The 18150-nt window shown below is 36.2% G+C and overlaps 1 protein-coding gene and 1 pseudogene across 1 annotated transcript; one reads left to right on the forward strand and one right to left on the reverse strand.

Moving 5' to 3' along the window:
• Window positions 1-2121: 2121 nt before the first annotated feature.
• On the forward strand, window positions 2122-4499 carry LOC149749278 (keratin-associated protein 13-1-like). Its single transcript, XM_089910336.1, has one exon. The coding sequence runs from the start codon at window positions 3919-3921 to the stop codon at window positions 4420-4422; it is 504 nt and encodes a 167-aa protein (XP_089766462.1). The 5' UTR covers window positions 2122-3918; the 3' UTR covers window positions 4423-4499.
• Window positions 4500-17200: 12701 nt separating this feature from the next.
• LOC111174857 (keratin-associated protein 13-1-like) lies at window positions 17201-18018 on the reverse strand (annotated as a pseudogene).
• Window positions 18019-18150: the final 132 nt, after the last annotated feature.

Raw genomic sequence — 18150 nt, forward strand, 5'->3', positions numbered from 1 at the left:
TGGCAGTGGGGTGTCACTTAGAAAAGCAAAGATGCAATAAATATGGAACAGAACAAGATAAGGTCTGGAAGGTTAAAACGGGATGAGGAAATCAGAAAGGTATGAAGGCACGTGGTGAGTGTAGGCCATATTGTAACAGTGTAAGGCACGGGGAAGTGGTACGGGGGTGGGAGACAGGGTTAGAAAGAAAGGTTGATACTCACAACAGCAGCTTTAAATTCCATGACTTCTGGTGTCATCTATTACTACTTAAACTGCTGTAACAGACTTTTAAATGGTCACCTTCACTGTAGCTACTCCCTTATTTGAAATGCTCTTATGTATTCTAAACATAAATAAACCTTTCAAAATTACATAAAATTAGCAAGCTAACATTGTTTAAAACATTGAACAATTCCTTTCAATGAGAATAGAAAAGCTGGAGAAATTAAAAAAAAAAAATCTGTGTTTGAAAACTTCAGAGACATATCAAAATGTTCCAGAGTCACAGAGACACTATATGGGTCAGAACTGAAATCAAAAGAAACGAGCCTATATCTGGAGTTTGCTATTCCCTTTAAATTATATGTTGATTTTGGAAGTAGTGACTAAGGAGCTGAGAGAATTTTCATAAACTAACAGGGCTAGAGAAATAAAATTAGAATTTTGGACTTACCAAAGAGTTGGGACCATGGAAAATACCCCAGACCATGGAGAACCAGTTCATAGAAGTAAAACTGAGTTGCTAATAGACAGCTTCCTATAAGAACTGAAGCCCAGGTTTGAATTCTCTCAATCCCTCTTTGGATTAAAATAATCTAGAATTCTGACATCTTTATCCTAGCAGCCTTCCAAAAATATAAGCAAATCTTTCTGGAGGGAGGTAAAGTCACCCAGGTTTTTAAAATATATATGAAATATCTATTACCCTAAAAATATAGCAGGAATATGAGAAAATAAGACTGGAACAAAACAGAACAGCAGAAAATAGAATCTGAAATACACAATCCATATAATGGACATGTCAAAATCAGACATTAAAATACCTATGTAAAGAATTTAACAATAGGAAATAGGAAAATACTATTATCAAGGAATAGTTATGTTTAAAGAATTAAAGATAAGATTGAAGATTTTGACAGAAAACTGAAAACTAAACAACAGAAACTAATTGAAAGTTTTAGAAATTTACAAAATAATAACTGATTTGGAAAACCTAATTTATATGTTTTATCAGGGGATTAAACATTGCTGAATAGACAATTAGTGAATTAGAAGATGGAATAGAAGGAAATTCCCAAAGTAAAGCATAAAAAGACAAAAAGGTTGAAAATAGAGAAAAGACTGTAAGGGGCATATGTAACATAGTTTAATAGTGTATTTTGCTTATAATTAGAATCTCAGGGAAAAAAGGAAATAAGAATGGGACAGAAAAAATACTTGAAGAGACTATAGTTGACAATTTATCAAAATTGATGAAAGACATCATCTCACATGTGAAATAGTAATGAGGAAAATAAGAAGAGCTGGCCTAAGGTCGAGATGGCTGAAAGATGATGGGCTTTAGCAAACGTTACCCAGAGACAGCCTGCAACAAATGCTCCAAAGCTGAACTTCCAAACAGTTTTCTTTAATTATTAAATAACTGAAATAATTTTATTTGTTAACCTGAGTTGGCACGTACAAGACAGAATGTCCAGTCTGAATGTTTTACTACCCACCAACCAATTAGTTTAATTCCAAAAATGTGTAAACAAGATTCGATATACTCAGATTACCTGCATTTTTCCCTCACCAGAATCTACCCTTTGTATTTTAAATCTTATCTTGCCTTTGCTTCTTTAAGACAAAGTTTAATGACTATCTTCCTTATGTTTAAAGTAAGCATTTAGAATGTTTAACATGCAAAACAGAGAAATGCATCTGGGAATTCTTTGACACACAGATTAAGGAACTATCACAAATTTCAAACACAATAAATATAAAGAAAAAGATGGCTCATGCTGTCACACCAAAAAAAAAATGACAATCTACAAAGAGAAATATACAAATCCGCAATCACAACTAGAAATGTAATACTCTTCTTTCACTTCTGATAGAAATAGATGACAGACAAACAAACAATAAGGGCATAGAAAATATTAACGACATGATTAGCAAATATGGTCTAAGTAACATGCATGAAACATTGTGGTCAAAACTTCAGAATATCAGTTATGTTCAAATGCCCACAAAGCATTTACCAAAATAGATCATATGCTTATCATAGTGGTATAAGCTAAGAAGAAATAGCAACTAGAACAACAGAATTAACTAGTAAATCTTCATATATTTGGAAATTAAGCATTATGCTTGTAAACAATCCATCCTCAAAGAAGAAAACACAATAAAATATAAAATATCAAAATTAAACTGTGCTTAGTAGGAAAGTTATAGCCTTAAGTGTATACATTTTAGAAGAATGGCTGAAAATCACTGAATCCATATCCACACTAAGGAGTGAAAATTGGAAAGTACATTAATCCCAGATTAAGCAAAAGAGTGAACTAACAAAAGGGCAGAATTTACTGTTAAAAAAATAAGGAAATGAAAAATCAGTAACACCAGATAGATTCTTGGCAACAAATCCGTAAGGCCTGGAAGAGACATAGTTGGGCTGGCAAAAGTCACTCCATAACTTACTGTGTTAGTACAGGTCATTCATGAAGTAGACACCAAGATGGAATTAAAGGTACAAGGATTGTATTGGGAAATGTCTGTGGGAGAAAAGAGTTGGGAGAGGGAGTGAAGAAGGCTAGGAGATGTCAGACTTCCATACGAGTCTGACCAGAGTGAAGAAGAGAGGGAAGGACATGCCCCAGGTAGCCACAGATTAAAGATAGTTCCTCAAGGCCATTGGAGAATCCTCAGTTGTTGGCCATCAGAGGATTCCATGTGTCTCTGCTACGCTGAGTCATTGCCTGGCAGCAGCCACATGAATAGGAAGGCTTCCATGCCAATGAAGTGTTAGATTTCAGACCATAGCATGGGGGGGGCCCTTGGTCAATCAAGCCTCCTGCAGATGAAGATCTGAGAAGTAAATTCTCAGGGCTGCTACACATACAGATGAGAATCTGTTAAGACTACAGGTCTCATATCAGATACACTGGATCTAAAACTCAATTTTTCCTTCCCTCATCTCAATATTTCTTAGCTCTTTGATTCTCTTCATAAGGGTCCAAACTGGCCTGCATTTGTGACTCTGTCTTGGTTCTGTCCCCCACTGTCACTATGTCTCCAAATAATTGTCCAGGTTTCTCTCTGGTTGTAGCCATCAGTGATATTCAATTTGTCCTGGCTGATATTTTTTCCTCTCCATTGTATCTGAGACACATGTGTAATAGAATGTAATAGGTGTGCAATAATTTTGGAGAATGAGAAAACATAGGGACAAGTAAGGTCAGTATTTAGTAGATTCCTCATTCAAGCCAAAGTTGCACCTTTGATCCATTGACAAAGAAGAGATATAATTTTATCTTATTTAACCACCATTTGAGAAAAGTGTTTTCTCATCATTGCCAGACATAAAACACACAAGGATTATGACAAGAGGAAAAGGAAAATGATGCTTATCTCACCATTTCCTGACTATGATGGGATAAGCATTAGTGTGAAACAGTCATAGCATTTCTGACATAGTGTAGTTCATTGGCCTTGGCTATAACACCAAAATTATAGCACCCATAAATACAATATGGAGAAAACGATTCCAACTGCAATTACAGGGAAGATTACTGAGTTACACACATGTAAACGAGGGAGCACAAATATGTAAAAAATGACCCTGTAGGTTACCACACCTACTGCTGAGAGCATATATATACACACCTGTCCAGAAGGTTAAATTCAAACTCAGAATCTTCTCCCTGTAACTCAACTAAGCTCATACCTCCTGTCAGCATGTCCTACAATGGCTGCCCTGGAAAATTCCCCTCCTGCTCCCTTGGATGTTATCTGCGCTGCCCAGGCTCCTTCCAGCCCAGCAACCTGGTCTACAGCACTGACCTCTGCTCTCCTAGCACCTGCCTGCTGGGCTCCTCTCTATTACGTAGCTGTCAGGAGATCTGCTATGAGCCCATCAGGTTCCAGACATCTCGTGTGGTGTCCTTTCCCTGCCAGTCATCCTGCTACCACCCCAGGACCTCCAGGCTCTGCAGTTCCTGCTGGACAACTTATGCTGGGTGTCTGGGCTTTAAGTCCAGCAGTTGCCTCTCCCTGAGCTCTGGATACAGAAGCTGCTACTCAATGGGCTTTGGACCCCATGGCTTCAGACCCCTGGGTTATGGAGTCTGTGGCTTCCCTTTCCTGGGCTGTGGATCCAGATTCAGGCACCCAATCAAATTTCCTTCCAGGAGTTTCCATTCATCTGGTTACTCGTCAATCTGTAGATCTGGCTTCTACTGATTAATTTGTAGAAGAGTCAAATCCATTAAGAAATTTAGATTCTGTACTGTGATTATCTATTATATTAATTTCCTCCACTGAAAAGTATTCTAATGTTCCCCGATCACCGGCAACTCTTTACCTCTCCAGCCCTTGAACACTGGGTGATAGATTAACTCTGTCAACCTACAAAATTAATGAGAAATTCAAATTGAATTGTTGATAGAATTTATGGTTTTGTACTTCTCCCAAAGATAGATGGAAAATCAAATAATTTGATTTTAATAAACTCTTTATTCTGCTATCCAAATATGCTGTGAATATTGTTATTTACTAGTAATGTGTCAGCTAGGATTTGTATTGTCATTGCTTCTGTTAATGGGCTTTGGTAAGGTCAGATTTGGGGGACTATGCACTAATTTTGATTAGGCTTAGATATTTTTCTTTTTTTTAAGTAAAAGTTTTCCCCGAATGCCCACAGTTTCTTGGTACAGACTTTCTCTAAAAGAAAATACAAGTGATTTGAATATCTTTATTCACACAATAAACATGGACCATGCGTCTCTAAAGATATTATGTATGAGAATGGTTTTAAGAGTGTAGGAATGAAATTTAGACTTCTATGATGAGGCATGTGCATAAAGGGTATTAAAATGGAAGACTAGTGTGTGGGTGTACATTTTTAGACTAAGACCAGCTCTGAGCTTTAGATAATCACAGTGGTGGAATTTTTCTCATTTTTTTAATTGACTAAATCCCTGTACCACAGTTACTATTTTCAGTCTGCTCTAATTATCACCATTTGTATAAGAAGGCAGACAACAAACTTAGATGGGAAGGAACTAGGCTCAGCAGGTGTGAGGTTGCACCTGAGTTCTTAGCCAACATAGAAACTGAATCTAACTGCAAATAAGAAAGCTTTAATATTATCAAAAATGAATGTTTCAATTGTATATTGAAATAAAATTGGATATTTTTTATTTTATGCCATTCTTCTGACATCCAAGTGTTACACAAAGTAAAATACTGACATAATATAATAATAACTGGAAACTTAATATCCATATAAAACAAGTAATGTTCAATTATTTTTCCTATCTTTATTTTATAAGATTCTCAAACATCCCTGAAATTAGGAAATGGGTTGCAGGGTATAAGAGGCTTAGCAAAATCTAGTCTTATAAGTATTTCTCAGTCTTCTCATCACGTTCTCTTTACTTCTTCCTTTACAACCAACGTGATAAAATATAAAACATAAAGGAGTTAAATAGAATTTTACAAGATTACACAGCAAGTTATAGTAGAGTGACGAAGTAGAATGACTTTATTCCATCCAACTGTACCATTCTCCCTTTTCTCTTCCCTCATATGCTCCTTCTCTGCCTCACCTTCTTATCCCTCTTCCTTCTCCTCCCCCATATTTAAGAAATAGTTATGGTGACTGTATAGTTAGAAGGAAAAGAATAAAGGAATAATGAAAAATAATTGGGAAAAAATTCATCAGCCACTGCATTATAAAAGTTTAAATGATAAACAGTAAATCCTCTGTAAAGTGCCCTGCTTATGAATCTTAATGATTCAAGGTCATCTCATGTGCATAATCTCCAACCAAAGAAATAATCAAATTTTAAACTTCAAAACATAAGCAACTGCAGAACACTCATGGGGAACAACTGAAGTTGTTGGCCAAGCTGATGCCTCATCTATTAATGTCTCTCAATTTGAGATGCAGGGGTGGAAAGTTTTCTGACTTTAGGAATATACTAATACTTAGTTTTTAAATTATTGCTATAACAAATTATATCAAATAAGCCATACATATATATATATATATATATATATATATATACATATACATATACACATAATAGCTTAAACAACAATTTATTATAATTCTGTAGGACAAAATTCAGGCAGCCTCACTGGACTAATATCATGGTGCTGGAAGGACTACATATCTTTCCAGAGGATCTAGGGGAAAACTTATTTACTTACCTTTTTTTTGTTTTCTAGAGGCCATCCGAATTCCTTAGCCAATGTCCCACTTCCTCCATCTTCAAAGCCATCAGTGGTGGGTCAAATCCTTCTTACAATGTATGACTCTGACCTGCTCTTCTGCCTCTCTCTTCCATTTTTAAGGATGCTTATAATCATGTTGGGTCCACCTGGCAATCTCTATTTTAACATCAACTGGTTAGCAACTTTAATTACATCTGCTACTTTCATTACCTTTGTCACATAACATAACATATTCAAAAGGTATATAAATAACTTTAAGGGGCCATTATTCTCCCTACCAAAACTAGTAAACAAGCAAATTTATAAAAACAACTCAAAGATTTATTGAGTGTAACTAGCAGTATAATGAAGTGATCACAAACAAACACTAAAATACAATGGTGGAGACAATGAATTTATAATACTACAGTTATTTCTGAAATTAAATGTAATATCCCATTTCAGGTAGATAGTCAAAATAAGAAAACTATTATTTTTACAACAAGAAACACAACTCCTGAACTGATGTCTTGCCTTTACCACTCAGAAAACTGCATCTTCCTCTGTTCCAAGTCTCTGGCACATTATAAATTTCCCAGAGTAAAGATTTTATTCTTTATTTCATCAATTAATTATAGTATAGTGAATAATATAGTGGTCATCCAGATTTCATTAACTTAATCCCACTCTGCACAACTAAGAGGACACCAGTTGGCACTTATCTGGCTTCTAGCTTCCGAATTCCTCCTGGTGCATGCTTCCACAGGTGCATAACACCATGGACTGTGAACCCAGGGGTTTGAGTCCCAAGCTGCTGCCCACACAACTAAATTTCCAGAAGCTGCTGATTATCTGTCTATCAACTTGCTTCCAGTTCTGATTTCCAAGAATAAATATACCCAGTTTCCCAGGAAATTCTCTCATGAATCATTTCTAGGCACTTGATATAACAATTTCTATTTATCAATGTTTATCTCATTAGTAATTACAGAGAACAGCTTTATCCTTCCCAACTCCCTGTACCCATGTTTTTGTTTTTGTTTTCTTAATTAGTCACACCTCAGAACACATTGTCAAACATTTTGCCAGTATTACTATTTTCACAATGTTTTCATTAAACCTCTACCATGAGCCAAAATCTCTGCTATGGGAATATATTGTTGACTATATCTTTTAAAATAAAATTGTTTTGTGTATTACTCCATAATGGAAAATAAAGTAAGAAAATGTGTGCTCTTTGTTCTAACAGGACTGAAAGTCTAACAGAGAAAGCAAATATAAAATAATGAGCTGTGAATGAGTCCTTGATGCTACAAAAACATACATCAAGGGCACCTCATCTAGTCTTAGAAGTCAAGAAAAGATTCCCAGAGGAACTGCATTTGAAACAGGTCTAAGGAATAAGTAGGGCATAGATAGGTGGGGCTTGCAGAAGTGTTTTTAGGACCAAAGTCTTGATATGTGCATTATAAAACTAAAAACCATTTTGTCTGGTCATTGAGGGGAAAGGAAGGAATGACTTGAAATTAGACCAGAAAAATTTTTGGGCCATTTTTCCCCATGTCTTTAGTGCTAATTCAGCATTGCACTTTCTTCTAAAAGCAACAACAGCTGTTGAATGGTTTTAAGCAGAGGTATAAGATTGTTGCACAACACATTTTTCCCTTTTTTTTTTTTTTTTTTAGTTCTTTAAATGTATCCAGTGATTTTAATACCACGTGTTGAAAATACATTTTTCTGCATTTGAATTGATTTGGCATCTTTGTAAAAAGAAATCGACAGTATACTTGTGAATCTATTTCAGAATTCTATTCTGTTCCCCCGAATAATCACCTATACTTTTTGCTGTACCATAATTTCTTAATATATCTGTATATTAAGTCCTGAAATGAGATAATAAAAGACTTCCACATTTAATTCTCTTTTTAAATATTATTTTGCCTCTCCCTGCTCTCATATAAATTTTAGAATCAGGTTTTCAATTTCTATTAAAATGCCTGCTGGCATTGTTGTTCAGAATATATTGAATCAAAATGTAAAATGGATGGCTAGTGGGAAGCAGCTGCATACCACAGGGAGATCAGCTCCATGCTTTGTGACCACTTAGAGGGGTGGGATAGGGAGGATGGGAGGGAGATGCAAGAGGGAAGAGAAGATTGGTACAATCATCTAATTGGGTACCTTTGCTCCAGCTTCTACCTGGATCAAGCCATTTTTACTCATTCTCCAGACTTAGCTTCTAAAATAGTTTCCCTGGGAAGCTTTGTTCACATCTCAGATTGTTATTAAGGTCTCATTGTCAAATGTACTTATATGTTGAAGAACAGCTCTTTTACAGCTTTACTTACTGTTGTAATTAAATCATTATTTGGTTAACCTTGCTAGTTGGTAAGTTTAGAGTAATGGGAATCCCACTTAAAAACCAGTTTTAAATTTTTCTTAATATAGAGAAGTATATGAATGAATGCATTCTCCCTGAAAAAAAAAATGTAATAGAACATTTGTTCATCCTGCATTCCCTAAGAACAGAGTTAAATGAATATTATTTTGAGGACTGGTGCTGACGAGATGTTTGACAAGGTACTACTGAGGCATGACTAATAAAAAATATGGGAGTTAAGGCCGGGGGGAGAACAAAGCTGTTACCTATAATCACTAATGTGACAAGAATAAATAAATAGAAATTGGTGAAATCAATTGCATGGAAATGACTCATGATGAGTTTCCTGGGAAACTAAGTACATTAATCCCCTGAAGTAAGAACCACATGCTGGCTGGTAAAAAGATGACTGGCAAGTCCTGGAAATAAATTTGCTTTGGCAGCAGGAGGTTGGGAGCTGAACCCCTGAGTTCAAATTTCATAGGGGCATTGAGTGTAACAGAGGGACAAGGAATGCTGCAGGAGGAAATCAGAAATCTAGTTGGGGCAGGATCTAAGAAGGAGATAATGGGAATCTGGTAGAGAGTAGGGCTGCTTTTGTAAGGAACTGAAGACCCAGAATCCCTGTTGCTGGAATATAGGGAGAACCTTTTCTTGATCCTGATAAATTCAGAGTGGCATGGATATAGATACACTACCAAATGTAAAATCGATAGCTAGTGGAAAGCAGCCGCATAGCACAGGGAGATCAGCTCCATGCTTTGTGACCACCTAGAGGGGTGGGATAGTGAAGGTGGGAGGGAGACGCAAGAGGGAGGGGGTATGGGGATATATGTATACGTATAGCTGATTCACTTTGTTATAAAGCAGAAACTAACACACCGTGGTAAAGCAATTATACTCCAATAAGGATATTAAAAAAAAAAAAAAAAAGCTTTGAATCCAGCCTCTGTATCCCAACACCAAATTAAATCTCAGAGACAGAGTTTTGGGTGAAGTAGAAAAGAATAGCTTTATTGCTTTGTCAGGCAAAGGCGGACACAGCAGGCTAGTGCCCTCAAAACTGTGTGTCCCAAGAACTGGGGGGGAGGGGAGTAGCTGTAAGGAGTTTTATAATCAAGGGGCAGGGTTACTAATAGGGACCGTGGTGCATGCAGGGCCCACATTCCCTCAATCCAGAGATCATCTGGTGTCAGGTGATGAGGGTTGAACTGTGACCTTCTCTGGAATGAAGAATGCTTCATCAAGTAGTTAACATCCTCCATTTGGTGGTGGTTTTAGTTCTGCAGAAGAGCTCAAATATATTGTTATGTGTTTCCCTTGAGGGGGAACCAGGACTCTGCCCCAAGTCTGTGCCCAGTGTTTCTTGACTGCTCTTCCCTTATCTCTGCATCCCCTCGCTTTCCTGATTAGCAGCGGTTTGAACCTGCCCTTTGGAACTCAGGGAAGGGGACACGGAAAGGCTTTTGTGCCCAGGAACTCCACAGGGCCCTGCTCAGTTTCAGAGGTAGGGGTTGGCTGTTTCTAGATTGTTGTATGGGATTGGGACAGTTTCTTGAGAAATAATGATAAAAGTTTTTATACTTTGATACTTATATATTTCAATGAGACTTTATTATATTTAACTTCAGCACCAGTTGTGATATTACAGATTTATTCTTTCCAACATTATAATTACTAGTTGTGTGTGAGTACTTCACTTTATGGCTGTATAAATATTATTGAAACTATCCCTGATTCTTCTTTAAAATGAAGTTTGCTTTTTAACTAGAGTACTTCCGGAGGCCAGAGAACCACTTTCACATCTGAAATATGCAGGTAATTTTTAATCAGAGGCTGCTCCGACTTAACCAAAGTGGGCATTTGCATATGGGGATAACTTGGATTATCACATTTTCAAAACTTATGGAAGTTATAAACAAAATATGATTACGTTCATAGGGGAGCAACCCGATATTACTATTTCAATTTCTGTCAGGGATGCCAAATAAAATTTCTATATTTTCTCTCATTATTTTGACCCCTTTATATTTCCCAGTAATAGTCTAAAAACCATGAATCTTTCCCAAGCATTCTAATAGTGATGATGATGGTGATGATGATGTGGAGGAGAAGAAGAGAGAGAAATGACTGAAGGGGAGAGAAGATGAGATCGCGTGGCACAACTGAAATTACATTAAAATGAAATAGGAGGGCTTCCCTGGTGGCGCAGTGATTGAGAGTCCGCCTGCCGATGCGGGGGACACGGGTTCGTGCCCCGATCTGGGAGGATCCCACATGCCGCAGAGCAGCTGGGCCCGTGAGCCATGGCCGCTGAGCCTGCGAGTCTGGAGCCTGTGCTCCACAACTGGAGAGGCCACAAAAGTGAGAGGCCCGTGTACCACAAAAAAACAAAAAACAAAAAACAAACAAAAAAACAAAATGAATTGATATCGCCCCTTAAAGATTTTGTCAATCTGGACTTCCCTGGTGGGGCAGTGTTTGAGAGTCCACCTGCCGATGCAGGGGACACGGGTTCGTGCCCCGGTCCGGCAAGATCCCACATGCCGCGGAGCAGCTGGGCCCGTGAGCCATGGCTGCTAAGCCTGCACGTCTGGAGCCTGTGGTCCGCAACGGGAGAGGTCACAACAGTGAGAGGCCCGCGTACCGCAAAAAAATAAATAAATAAATAAAAAGAAATAGGAATTAGGAGTTCTGTTGTTAGCCTTACCATTAACTTCCCGAGAGACCAAGAAACGAATGCTTCTAGTTCTCAAGTTCTACATCTGTACAATAAGTGAGTTCAGCTTGGGGATCTATACAGTTACTTGTGTCACTCATATTTAATGTACTTAGGAAGAGAGTGAGACATTTTCATTTCCTTAAAGAAATGCCATCTTTGGCAAGTCTGGTTCTCTTTGAGCCACTCTCTTCTTAAATGCTAAAAGGACCTTAAAATATAATGAGCAAATTCCTCGCAGGTCTGCTTGAGGGTATAATGAAATACTAACGCTTAGGAAATTTCTTTAGATTCCTTGGCTCTACACAAAGATAGCATTTTACTTTTATGTTTGGCTCATTTACAGCAAGTTATATTTTTAGCAACTTATTATTTCCTGAAATTATATGTACATTTATAAAAACTTAGAAAATAACCATAAAAAATCAAACAGTATCCAATTTCATGGTGAGAGGCAACCAAAACGGACATATGGGCAGTTCTAGAAGCTCATTTTCAGCTGCTTTGAGTTTGAGACTTGGGAAGGCATTGAGATGAAGCAAATGCCTTCTGAACCTGACCCTTCTAGAGCCTCTAGAGCAGCCCATATATCTGTTTTGGTTTTATCTCACCTGGGTTTAGAGATAACCTCCTTACATACACTTAAGAGAAATGAATCAGACTAGAAACTGGCTGTTGAAATGCAAAATTCAGATACTTTTGCCAACCAAAATGAGGCTAATTCAATGATAGTTAATGAAAGATCATAGGCATTTTTTTCTGAAGTTTACAAATGTATACTAGTCCTTCATTTACTTTTTTTTCATATGAACCAGAACATATGAACTAAATTATTTCCTTGTTTTCCTAATTCTGTCCTTCTGCAGATACAAACACATAGTCAATTGTTCATGAGTGAATTCAGCTCTCCTCTGCTTCAGAGATTTATAGTCAGAGAAAGTTGTGCCTTCAGTGAAATTCCAGGAAATTACCATATTAAGACACTTAAAATTCTGAAGACATTAGTTAAGACCTTGCACAGAGTTAGGATTTCAAAGCCCATTCACAGGGGAATATTGATCTTGTTTTAATCCCACAGACGGACAAGAGAACAAAATTAGAAAATAAACAGATAACAAACCACCACATTGTTTTTGGATTAAGGGGTTTATTACATTTAATTCATGTGAATTTCATTTTGAGGAGAAAATCTATTGAAATAAATTCTATCACAAATGGTGACATTAGACGTTAAATTTGGTTTATTGTTCAGTTTACTGCTGGCAATACATTTTTAAAAGGTGAGAAATCGGTAGCTATAAGATAAAAATAAACTACAAATTTTAAATAAAAAGAACCTCATATGGCTGTAAATTAACGCCATTCATAAAAATTCAAACATCAAAGAAAAAAATGGATGAAAATTTGGAAATATTTTAAAATGCATAATGATGATATAACCCAGTATAATTTGAGAGGTACAGCTGTTTAGAAGGAAAACTTTAGATTTTAAAGTATATATAACAATTCAAGAAAGCTTGAAATCAATTATTTTAGTACTTTATATGAGGAACTTAGAAAAAAGTAGCAATTTAAACCAAAAGTAAATTTAAGATAGAAATAAGAAAGGAAAGAACAGAAATCAATGAAATAGAAGTCAAATATAAAACAGAGAAAAAAAACAAGGTCAAAATTTAGATTTTGAGAAAATCAATTATTTTAATTTTTAAAAGAAACATCATATAAGAAAAGAAGTAACCAATAGCTTCACAAAATTTAAATAATTATTTGGAAAAATATTTATTTTTCTATATTCCAAAGCAGAATTAATTTTTTTTCATTTTTTCCAGTAGGCGAGGTAAATATCTTAGCCTTCCTCATTCTCCCTCTTTTCCAAACACTTCCTCAAAATAGCCCTGTTGGCAAACTTAAGAGTAACCACAGGATGAGCAGGGAGCAGAACTACTCTTAGAAAAAGTGGAAAGTTAATCCATTTGTTTTCAAAGGGTATAGAATCTTAGTACATAACCTCTGCACCAATCAAAGAGGCTCATGGCCTCATTCTTTACTAGTTTATTTTCATCTTTAATTCTACATTTGTATTAAAGTGAATGATGAGGGTTATCAGTTGAAGGAGGCTTCCCAGGAACTCAGAACCTGGTCAACTCAGCTCCGGTCTTGTATTGATTATTCTGTACAGTGTAGGTTTCCAGGGGCAGCTTTTTTTTTTTTTTTAAGAAAAAAACGTAATTATAAAACTGGGCATTTCCAAAATATGTGTGGTCTTTACCGTGGAAATATTGACTTGCAAGTTTTTTGTTTGTGAGTCTGTATTCCTTAGATATGGATCCAATTCTTTCTGATATGAGAAGTGTTATTGATAGATTATAGTACTTTTTCAACTGCACCCACTTCTGGAAATTGTTGATCAAATCAGGCAGTGTCAAATTATTTATTTTACAGAAAATTTTTGAGGATAAAATTTTTCTGAAAACATTTTTATTTTTTCTTTATTTTTGAAGGATATTTTGAACTGATATAGGTTGACTTTTTAAAAAAACTTAAATCTTTAACTTTCTGTTTGAGAATATCCATTAGGAGGTTGTTGTTATTGTTTTTAAATGTACATATCTTTAAAAATTCCCTATATATTTATTAGTTATATCCATCTTTTTCTTAAATTATTCACATATCCATCATGGGCACTTTAGCCAACTAATTCTAATAAGTGTGTTAAATGTGAATTTCCTCTTATTGATTGTTATTCTTTTGATGGGGGTAGTAACACATGCTTTCTGACATTTTTTTGTAATGTTTTATTGCATTATGACATTGTATATAAAAGAACAGTGTATCTTGTAGTATAAATATTTATATTTTTGTACACATATGATTATATAATTATGTAATTGATACACATATATACACACAAATATATATATGAAAATATTTTGATTTAATGTTTTCAAGAGAATGTAAGTCCTTTTTTCTGCATGTTAGATGGGTCAAGGGCTTATCAGTAATGTTCTTCTAATAACTGAGTTAGGCAGGCACCATCTCTATTTTTTTTAAAAAAAATTTAATTTAATTTAATTTATTTTTTATACAACAGGTTTGTATTAGTTATCCATTTTATGCATATTAGTGTATATATGTCATCTAATTTTAATCAGCTTGATTGAACCTCTAGTTTGCCTATACTTTGACCAGGTATTCTGCCACTCCCTGATCTGAGCTCATTATTATATTTTATTTCAGCTGGGAGGGATATTGGCCCATAGTTTCAGACTGTTTTAGTTTGCCTTTGAAGTCATTTGAGTTTTGTACATTTTAGTTACTGTATTTTACAGTTTTTGCATTTTTCATTTTCATCTTTATATATTCAAGCACTCTGTCAAAATTCTTAAACTTGTCTTTAATTTCTTAAGAAAAATAACCACAATTATTTTTGTGTATATTTCTAATATGTTCATTATCTGGATCTCCTGTAGACTTGTTTGTACTCTATGTTGTCTCTTGTTCTTGTCTTGCTTTTTTTGCAGTATTGATAATTTTTAATCAATTACTATAGGTAATTTGAGGTCTATTTGCAGAAGAATTTACTCTGGAGGTACCAAGCTGGGGCAAGATTACTAATATTGTCATATCATCAAGATTGATGTAATTCAAAGGTTGACTTCAGTTCCTGTGAAACATATTCTGTTTGTATACCCTTAAAATTCTAGTGGAGCTTTAAAATCCTAGAATGTTTCAAAATCCTAGAATGTTTACCAATAACCCCAGTTCCTTACAATGCCATGGGAGTCTAATTCTGTTCATTCACACTATGAGCCCATTGACGTTTTTGGATTTAGTGGGCAACTCTAGGAAGAAATCAGCCCAAATACCAACATTTCTTTTGACTTAAAACCTCTCCTAATTTTGATCTAGCAGTTCTTAGCCTGGTAATGCTCCAGTGTTTGTGCACAGATTATTTTATCCAGTTTTACTAGCGTTCTAGTAGTGATTTGAACTACCCACTCTGATGCTGACAAAAGTTATACTTGGTAAATAATATCATGTTACACTTCTATATATAAGGATGGTTGGTAAAAATATTTATTTTACAATATATGCAAAATTATTTAGAATAGACAAGAAATCTGGTGTGAGAATTATCACTGGAAGTCGGTTCCAGTAAATTTAATAGGTGGAGAGGAAGCCTAGGATTAATGTCATTAATGTCATTCAAAATTCAAACTTCAAAATGATGGAGTAATGTGCAGCCATTAGAAATGCTATCTAAACCTATTTACCAAATGACTTAATTGCCCATTGTAAATTAACTGCCCATATATTCCCTGAACATACCAGGTAACTTTATATCTCTCTGCTTTGTCCATTCCATTTTATTTTTCCAAACTTTTTCGATTCTATCCTATACTACTTCTGTTTTTGCTTTTAATAGGAGGTTCCATCTTTTAGGAAAATTGTGAACATCAATTTCTCTGTAAGACTGGGATCTTTGGCCGGATCTTGAGTCCCTTTGAACTTCCATTGCCTCATGTTTAAAAAACAAACAAACATGTAGCACACAAAAGTTATGTTCCTCTGAGTGCTATTTAAAGTTCTAAAGAAATAATGACTTGAAAATCTCTTTGAACGTTTATTTAGCTCAACACAAAGATAATGCCCTTTTATTATTAGATTTGTCTCCTTTTCAAAATGTGTCCAACAGCAATGTACCATTTTCTGAAATCTGTGTCCTATAAAAAAGATTAGCACATGACTATAAAAAAGTAAAAGTAAAGGATATCCATTTTTTGCTGACATAAAGGTTGTGGTTCTCAGCCATATATAGCCTGAGCCACTGGAAAGCATAGACATAAAAACTCACACATCCTAAATCAAAATTCTTCACAACAAGAATAATTGGCTTCCTTCTTACATGCTGTAAAAAAATGACTTTCATGGAAAAGAACTTACTGAGATTCAAAAAGTCGGTCACTTTTACCAACCAACTTTGGATGAAGTTAATAGAAGTTATTTAAGCTTTATATTTAGTATTTTCTGAAAATACACAGACACAAGTTAGATGTATATTTAATTTTTATGTGCAAACCTAGAACTATATCTAAATTTTATTCTTTCTCTCTGCATTCCATACATATCCATTAACTTTTGTGCTTTTCTTCTCCTGTGAAGAGAGGTATAAGGACACATGATTTAAAGAACAAGGCTTTTATAGCTCTTGAGATGTTTATTTATACTGTCTAATAATAATAACATATATGGATGCCAGAATAAATGTGTTTATTTACTTAAGATAATTAGATACTGTTAAATTTTGAAGGATATCTAATAATTGGATGATTTCCATCACCAATGCAGGTATATGATTTAAAGTTTAGGTTTGTTACTTAGTTTTACATTCTACAAGACCAAATCTGTAAGTTAGGTTGGGTGGCTGCAGAGTGAGTGAACAGCCAGTCTTTGGGGACCATGAAGAGGGTTGTTTCCTGTGAGAATAAAATAGTTGTCATTTGGGGTTTCCCTGGTGGCGCAGTGGTTGAGAGTCCGCCTGCTGATGCAGGGGACACGGGTTCGTGCCCCGGTCCGGCAAGATCCCACATGCCGCGGAGCGGCTAGGCCCGTGAGCCATGGCCGCTGAGCCTGCGCGTCCGGAGCCTGTGCCTGCGTACCGCAAAAAAAAAAAAAAAAAAAAGTTGTCATTCTGCCAAAAGATCTGGACATTCAATAAATTGGTCTTTAGAAGCCAGATCCACAGATAGGCCGAAAATCAAAATAGGTTGGGTGGCAGAATCTGGATCCATAACCCAAGGTAGGAGAGCCCTGGACTCTATAACCCAGGTGTCTGAAGCCACTGGATCCACAGCCCGGTGAGTAGCAGCTTCTGGATCCAGAGCTCAGGGAGCAGCCTCTGCTGGACCTAAACCCCAGAGACCCAGCATATATTGTCTAGCAGGGATGGTAGAGAGTGGAGGTCCTTGGACAGTAGCAGGATGTCTGGCAAGAACTGGACACTGCACTGAATGCCTGGCACATTGTGGGCTCATAGCAGGTCTCCTGACAGCTACTGCAGAGAGAGGAGCCCAGCTGGCATGTGCTGGGAGAGTAGACATCAGTGCTATAGACAAGGTTGCTGGAGTAGAAGGAGCCTTGGTAGTGCAGATGACTCCCAAGGGAGCTGGAGGAGAAGTTTCCAGAGCAGCAGTTGTAGGACATGTTGACAGGAGATGTGAGTTCAGCTGAATTAGACTGACAGTATTCTGTGGCATTAGACTGAGAATATTCTGTGGCATTTATATACTCTCAGAAATAGGTGTTTACAGCTACAAGGTCACCATTCCTACATGCCTGCTCCCTCATGTGCATAGCATTACCTCAATCACCATTTCTGTAATTGCAGCTGCATAGTTCCCTACACATTGTATTTATGGGTGCTATAATAGTTTTGGTTACAACACAAAGCCAATAAGCTAGTCATGTCACAAATGCTATGACCGTTTTATATTAATGACCATCCCATCACAGCCAAGAATGTCCCTCCTTCCTGGTATACGCTGCATGTGTATCTGAGTCTGGCTTTGCTGGGGTATGCATTCCTTCTAAGGATGGAGATCAAAATGGTACCATCTTTCTTTCTTATTTGGTTAGAGGCATAGCTTTGGCC

Source organism: Delphinapterus leucas, chromosome 4 (assembly GCF_059928025.1).
Source record: "Delphinapterus leucas isolate spDelLeu-1000000601 "Yukka" chromosome 4, BTC_Dleu_Yukka2, whole genome shotgun sequence".
Lineage (NCBI taxonomy): Eukaryota > Metazoa > Chordata > Mammalia > Artiodactyla > Monodontidae > Delphinapterus > Delphinapterus leucas.